General features: G+C 55.2%; 1 protein-coding gene across 1 annotated transcript; it reads right to left on the minus strand.

The window, feature by feature from the left end:
- Positions 1–1,988: 1,988 nt before the first annotated feature.
- On the minus strand, positions 1,989–2,960 carry LOC127594550 (tRNA-dihydrouridine(16/17) synthase [NAD(P)(+)]-like). The gene is given in 1 exon segment (XM_052056400.1): positions 1,989–2,960. A coding segment is annotated over 1 exon segment (972 nt).
- Positions 2,961–8,024: the final 5,064 nt, after the last annotated feature.

Consider the following 8,024-nt stretch of genomic DNA (forward strand, 5'->3'; position numbering starts at 1 on the left):
GCGCGCCTTTAAAGACAGTTCCTGAATATTTCAACGATCTCTGGATTTTTGGCACCCTCAATAAAACCTGGCAGCAGGTAGACACCACCGGCACCATCCCACGAGGCCGGTACCGGCACCAGTCCATTATCTACAACGACTGCCTGTTCGTGATCGGAGGGGCGACTGATACCGAGCGGTTCGGTTATCTCGCAAAACTGGACCTGTCGAGTAAAAAGTGGAGTCAGCTCGAGGTCTCATCAAAGCGGTATAAAAAAGATCGGTCCCTTTTCCGCGGCCGCTACGGGCACGCCGTAGCATTAGTCGGTGAGTAGGTCTACATATATGGGGGATACGACGACAGGCTATGTGAGGATAGCGTGTCGTTCTCCCTGGCGACCTTGAAATGGTCAAAGCGCAATGTCAGAGGACACTACCCGAAAGCCCGAGAGTTTTTCGGGTCAGCTTCAAGTGCCACCAAACTGTTCGTCTTCGGAGGAAGGGTCGATGAGACCAGAGTGTCCGACCTGATGGTTTGGAATGTCAGTGTGCCGTCGAGTTAGCTGGTTGCGGATAGCCTGCCAACATAGCTGTGGGAGTATATGAGCACGGGCCAAGACTGTGATTTCGTGGTGGAGGGGGCGGATTGCGCAGTGAAGGTTTATAGACCGATCATTGAGGCCAGATGTCCTGCCCTGCTGGAAAGGAAGGATCTGTCCAAGCGGGTACTATAAAGGATACTGAAATTCCTGTATAAAGGGGAGTTCGACTTCAAATCCATGGAGGGTATGGAACTTGGAGCCTCACTGAAAATAGTCAGCAGTCTTGGTCTGCAAGATGCTACTAAGATCGTGCTGGAAAGGGTGCTAGCTTTGCAATAGCATCGTGCATTTGCGGAATATTTTATACTTGAAGCGAGATAAGCTGCGCTCAAGCCTCAGACCCGAATTTTCTTGGCCACGGCATTAACCTACTTGAAAGACCATGCGACAGCATTAAAAACGGTCAGTTCAAAGGTCCCGAAAGACAACAGGGACAAGCATAAAAAGACGATTGAAAACGATCTAGGAAAGCTAAGGGATTTCGAAAAATGTTTTATCCAGAGTCGGTTCTAGGCGAGGGTCAATTTTTATCAAGATTTGGAAAGATTGAGGAATGATGAAGGATCGGTCGATGTTGTGCTGGACTGCAAGTTCGGGAGGTTCAAGGTTCACAGGTTTATCATGGCTGCTCGAAGTGACTATTTTTCGGCGTTTGAAGGAGACAGTCTAGAAATCCGAGATGAACTGGCCGGCGAAGACCCCCAAACAGTAGAAGCACTGCTAACTTTCCTGTACCAAGGCAACTGGAAACTCAAATCGTGGCAGTTCCCGCGCTCAACAGTTATGTCCCTGCTGGCAGTCTCGAACTACTACCTGGTGAAAAGTCCGGCCTTCAGATTCGTTCTGGAAAGCAAAGCGGCGGATCTGACTGACCGAGAGAGTTTGATCGAGACGGCTGAAACCGCAAGCTCGATCAATGCCAGACACCTAGCCAACCGCTGCTTGCGAAGGGCTGTGAAAGAAGGCCTCATGGCCACCCGCAAAGACTGGTAAGGCAAGCTCAGCGCCAGGACGTTAAGCTAACTAGTCTGGATTCTCCAGAGCCATGTCGATCTGACCCTCCTGTGAAAATTATCTATTATTCCTTTCATCAATCGTAGTTGCAGTAGAATCGTATATTTTTATATTAGGGTGATTTCGAATTCTTCAGGATCATCTTGGATTGTCTAAGTTCGCAAACCCAGAAGGACCTGAAGAATTTATATCGCCCTATTTCGAAAGTTTCAATGAACTGCTAACAGTTGGATCGTCACTCCGATTGTATTCAACAAAGAGCAACAATATTGGTATTTGAAACGGTTAAACATACAGAATTATATGAAGAACCAACAAATATCATTACAAATTCATAGTTTCTTTACATTGCATATATTTATCAAGGAGGATAATCATCCGTACTATATACGGTCACTCCTTTGGGAAGTAACGGCGGTACCATCCATGCTTCTGCTCGGGTGGGATGTCCGTCCTTCTTTCTTTCAGCTGCTCTGCGATAGCCTTGAACTAGGCTAGGCTGGTAGCCTTTGCCAGCCTGTCTCGAAGGTCGGTGTGGTGGTTGAGCCCTTTGAAGAGCATCTTGAAGAGGTGACCTTTGATTGACGAGGTGTTGGCACGATGTAGTTCGGCCAGATGCAGGTATTCGGCCACCAGCTCGTCCAGGTCTTTGCTGTACCCTTCAGGTGTGAAGATGGCAGGGTTGGCCAACAACCCCTCTGCACTCATGACGCCATCAACACCCGCCTCATCCAGACACCTCTCATAATCCTCGTAGCGCTAGACCCCTCCATTCGCCACCACCGGAATCGCCAAGCTTTCTTTGATCTTCCGGATGATCGTCCAGTCGCATTGTCCAACCCTGTCCTTATTCATCTCTTTGGTCCTGCCGTGCACGGTCAGCAGACTGCAGCCGGCCGCCTCGATCCTCTTGGCCAATTCCAGGGTCTTTTCCTAGGAAGGCAGGATCCTGATTTTGCAGAAGACTGGGACGGTCAGGCCTTTGACCATCGTCCTCACGATGTTTTCGATCAGCTCAGGCTCCTCCAGCAGATACGCGCCGTAGTGCCCGCGCTTGGCGATGGCCTGCGGACAGCCCATGTTGAGGTCCACTGCCTCCACCTCCCCCTCGACCATCCTGGCCGCCCTTAGCAAGGTATCCGGGTCATCCCCACAAAACTGCGCCACCAGGGGATGGTCACCCTCGCAGGTCGCAAAATTGTCCTTCACGTATTTCTTATGCGTGACCATCATCTTGGCATGCAGCATGGGGGTGTAGGCCAGGTTGACTCCATACCCCCTCACGAGCATTCTGAAGGCCAGCTCGCTCTGGTCCACCATCGGGGCGCACACTCGCAACGGGCCCTTCACCTTTAGAATCTCCATTATAATTCTTAGTTCAGCAGGGGACTGACTCGCAGGTGGTCAGCAGGTTCTGGAAGGCCTTTTCGAGGCTCCCGAGCAGGGCCTTTTTGGAGGCCCAGTGGCCGGGGTAGTCGGGGGGTGTTGGCTCTCGGAGGGGCTGGCTGGGAGGAGGGTGCCATGTGACTGTGATGGGCTATTCTGGTATCTCTCTGCTGGTCTGCATCCGCTTCAGCAAGGCAACCTGCTATAATAGGCATTCCCTCAAAGCCGCCCGATCACCAGCCCTCCCCCTCAACATCTCCACCTCTCGCCTTAGCTCCTCGGCCTCTCCAACCACCCTAGCCAGCTCGCCCTGCCGATCGTCCTGGTGCTGGCTGTCTGCCGAAGAGATCAGGCTCAGGGAGTTGAACAGGTTGCGGTTCTGCTCGCTGAGCTATGCCAGCTCCTTCTGTAGTACATGCTTTTAGGACTGGCATTTCTGGGCGATGCTTGACAGGGCAGAGTATTCGCGCTCGAGGGTCTCGAGGGTTTGGGCGGAGGTGGCAGCCAGACGCTTGTAGTGCTAGACCTGCCGGTAAAGTTCATCTCGCTCCGCCGCCAGACTGCCACACTCCTCCCTCTGCGCCGCATATTCCTCCTCCACCCTCTCCAGCCTCAGCCTCACCTCCTCCCCGTCCTCCCGAGCAGGACTGCCTCCCACACTCTCAAACTGCGAGAACTTGAAGCTGATATCGCTACGAAGGGTGTCAGCCAACCTACCGTCAATCGACTCCGGTTCTGGCCTGCTGCTCAACTATCTCCGCAGCATGGCGTTCTAGGCCTTGAGGTTGACCACCACGTTGCCGTCCTCGTCTCGGTCCTTCAGCAGGCCTTTGAGATAGTTAACCTACGAGGTCAACAGAAGAGTCTTCTCCTGCTCGAGTTTGAGCTAGGCGGAGGTCTCGCCTTTGTGTGGTAGGCTGTAGTTGAGGTTGTAGTGGCGGATGCTTTTCAGTTATTCGTCTAGTAATTCCAGTCTTCTCTGGCTTTCTTCCTCACGCCAGACGGTCTCCTTCTGTATGCCGAGCAGCCGGTGCCTTAGTTATGAGATGGTCCGGTCACGCTCCTTGATCTAGTTTATCAGCACTGCTCTTTACTTTGGGGCGCATTCCACCCTCCTCCCGAAGTAGGTCCTGCCCTCCTGCCGGTCGTCCGGCGAGGGCCTCTCCTCGCCCAAGCCTTCTTATGGACCGACCTGGCGACTGCTGCTGCCTTGCCAGCGCGGGGATTACAACAGCAACAGCTTCAACTTAGCGTTTTATTCCGCCAGCTCTGCCAGTGACGCAGGAGCGGGGCTGCTGGCCAAGGGAGCAGGATGGCTGTCCGCCTGAGGTAGGGGGCTGGGCGCATCGCTCGGGATTCTGCGTTCTTGCGGTTCGTTAGACATTAAATTTTGATAGCCCTGCATGCAGCCCAGACGAGTAGCAGTCGACATTTCCCGCTACACCAAAGGCAAAAGCAAAAACTGCAGTGAGTGTCTAGTCCAGGACCCCACAAAAAAAATAGATTTGAGCGTGATCCGCTACAAAGCCAAGCTTTACTTCCAAAGAAAGGGCCGGAACTCCTTGAAGCTGCGAGCCAGCCTCGACAATCACCGGGCAGAGCTGGGCAGACTGCTGATCGCCAACAACCGCCTCAAACAGCACATCAGTGCTTTGTGAATCAATAGCATGGATTCTGTGGCCCGGAAACTGGCCTGCAACCAGGCCCTCGTGATCCTGACCCGCAGCCCCGACATCCCCCTGCAACTGCTCGACTCCCATGCCCGCCTCAACCCCCTCCTGCTCTCGTCACGGAGGCTACCCCGTGGCCGGAATGTCAGTGGCTACTGGAACTTCGTGGTACGGGCGAGAAAGGGTGTAGAGGGGGTCGGGATGGTTATAATGGCTGGGCTGGAGGAAAGGCTGGTATGGATGGAGCTGGCGCTGGGGGTGTTTGTGATGCATGGGATGGAATGCAAGTTGGTGCTGACGGTGGCTGCAGAGGGGCTGGCAGCACAGCTACTGCGATTCCTCCGGGGTCATGGTATCAGCTCTGATCTCGTTCCATTGCTAGAACAGGCCAGCCCCAAAATCGCATACCTTTCGCATCCCACCTCCAACCTCATCGCCAGCACCTTAACCGCTCTCTCCCAGCTCAATGCCACCCAGCCACCCGGCCATATCTGGATCGCAATCCCATCCGCCTACCACCAATTGCTCATCGCTGCCCTCAAGCACTACATCAGCACGGCTCGCCCTCTGCCTAGGCTGCTGCTTGTCAAGCCTGAGCAGTTTGACTCTGCTATGAAGGAGGCCGGGGTCAGGCAGCTGGTTGTGGCAGGGGAGGTTGGTGGGGAAGCGGGGGTGGTGCTGGACGGAGGGCTGATGGAGATGTCTGACGGGCGGGTGTTCTGGGAAGGCCGGGTTGAAGCGGATCGGAGGGCGGCGAATTCAAGGGTTTGCTGTTTCCGACTTTTTCCAGAATAGTACTACCATTCCTGGCCAGAACTCCCTCCTCCCTAGCTCGAGCGCACTGCCCTGCCATAGTTCCTGCTTGAGACCCTTTACCAAGGCTGCGCCAACCCTCTCGACTACCCCCTACTTTCGCACCTGCCTCAAGACCGGCTCGCCTAGGCCTTGCAATAGCTTATCTGTCATGGCCTGGTTGACCAGGAATACCGGCTGACCCGCAAAGCCTTGGTCATGAGGGATCTCCCTCTCGGTTACCTGAGGGGGCTGCTGGTGGTGAACGGCTTCGATGGCAGGTTCGGCTGTGCAGAGGAGGCTATCGGAATAGCCTGTATGCTGCAGTGCCAGGACCGGCTGTTCAGCAAGGGCAGGTCCAAGGCTTACCTTAAGTACAAGAAGGAGATCGGTGCGAAAGAGGGGGACCTTTTCTGCCTGTACAACTTTCTGGCAGTCTACGAAAGGGCCAAGCCTGCCCACCGCCCACGTACGGCCGCCCGCTACGGCCTGCGGGAAAAAGCTCTCGAGCAGGCGATCGCCCTCCGGGCCAGAGTCAAAGACAGACTCCAAGAACTCCGCGAAAAGGTCAACGACCCAACCTTCCTCCCCCACAGCAGCAGCAAGGACGACCCCGAACCCATCCAGCGCGCCATCCTCGCCACCTACCTACCAAACCTAGCGTTCCTACAGCCCGACTGCAGCTACTTCAGCCCCCGGCTACAACAATCCCTCCAGCTTCACCCCTGCTCCGCCATCTCCCTCGCCCTCCCAAAATGGGTGGTCTTCGACCGACTGGCCAGCCATCTCCACCTTTAGATGACAGGAGTGGCGGAGGTCGATGAGGACTGGATTGCAGAGATCGGAGGGTAGTGGGTCAGAGATGCCAGGAAGCATCGGATGGTCGACCGGCATACTGACGAGGTGGTGGCACAGGCGGTATGTTAACGCCCTCAGGACCGTGGCTTTGACGTCTTCAATAAGCGGAAGATGTCAGTCGCCCTCCCACTAACCCGCCCCTCAAAAATACCCAGCAAGATGAACAGCCAGCGGCTCAGCTTCGATCACGAATTATGACTGTCATTCCTTTTAGTCGAACCCCCGGCACGCCTCCTCCAACGAAAAACCATCGTCATCCTTGCTGACCATTTTCTTGTGGTCTCCGATATCCTCGAGGTAGCCCATCACCTCATACCCCTGCTTGATGAGCTCAGAGATCGGCAGGTCCGGCGGCTCGTTCAGCATGCGCTGGCCCTGCTCGCTGCTAAGTAACTTCTCCTGCTACTACTGCTTTCCACGATAGTACGAGTCAAGGAGGTTGGCCTAGTAGTACGGCATGAAATGCTTGAAATGGTGGGAAGGCAGTCTCAACGGCACCTTCTTCTGCACACAGGCCTTGCCGATCACCTTGCTGAAGGTCTCAATGTTCTGGAAAGTGTAGTTTCCTGACATGTACTGCCGGACCTCTTCGGCAGTCTCGAGCAGCCCCCTGCTTTCGAGGTCCTTGACCACCTCGTACGCCAGGGTTGTGAGGTTGTAGTCTAGTTAGTTCCTCCGCTGCTGGGAGAAGAGCTGGTAGTGTTCGTGCTGTTTGAATCGTAGTTTGATGTTGTCGATTGTCTTGCCCGGGCTGTGGAACAGGCTGCGCTACGGCTGGTCTGGCAGCCCGCAGCAGGCAGTCGCCAGGAATGCCAGGAGGTCTTCGCGGTGGGCGCGGACCTGCTCAGGACAGTCGATCCAGGGTTCCCCTTCCACCTCAAAACCGAAGAAAACACTGCACAAGGCGATCAGTCTCGCCCTCTCCTCTCCTCCCACCGAACCACCCTCAATCTCAGGCTCCACCAACCCCTTTTCCATGATCTCAGTGACCCTCTCGAGCGTGTCCTCCTGGGTGACCAGAATGGCGTTCTTGTACTCCCGACAGTCCTTCAGTAGTCTGGCCTGGTGGAACGCCAGATGCTGATAGATCGTGTGCGAGTAGAGCCTGCGGGCAGCGTGCTAGAAGATGGCCGGTAGGGCGACAGGGTAGGCGTAGATGGTTGGGTCCTAAAGCTGCATGAGGGTGACCACCTGCTCGAAGCATTCTTGCAAGGTGGCTCCATGTGCCGCGATTGCGCGTTCAGTTAGGACCTGGTTGGAAGGCCGTGCGGCCAGTAGGTGTCCATCCGGGATCTGCGTGATGTAGTGTCCGACAGTCATCAGCCAGTCCACCGTCATCAACCCATCCTCCCGCTTAAGCGCCACCTTCTCAAAACTGACATTCCCGCCAGCCCTCAGCCACTGTCCTACCTGCTCACTGACTGCAGATTTGCAATGCGGTAGGTGATCCAAGGAGCCCAGCGATTGCAGGTTGTGGTCGAGCAGGATCGCTTTCGGCTTGAGGTACAGCATCGCGTTGGTGAAGTGGCTGGCTGAGCTGTAGGAGTGGGGCACTGTCCCCACGATGTACACGTTGCGACCCTGCACCAGCTGCTCCTCGCACCTCCCCTTCGAACTAAAAAACTCAGCGGCCCCCGCCACAGCCTTATAGTGCCGCTCTGCCTCGTATTTCAGGGACAGGGCCCCAATCGTGTCCTTCCATTCCTTGGCCCTGCAGAAGACC

Source organism: Hippocampus zosterae, unplaced genomic scaffold (assembly GCF_025434085.1).
Source record: "Hippocampus zosterae strain Florida unplaced genomic scaffold, ASM2543408v3 HiC_scaffold_206, whole genome shotgun sequence".
NCBI classification, from domain to species: Eukaryota; Metazoa; Chordata; class Actinopteri; order Syngnathiformes; family Syngnathidae; genus Hippocampus; species Hippocampus zosterae.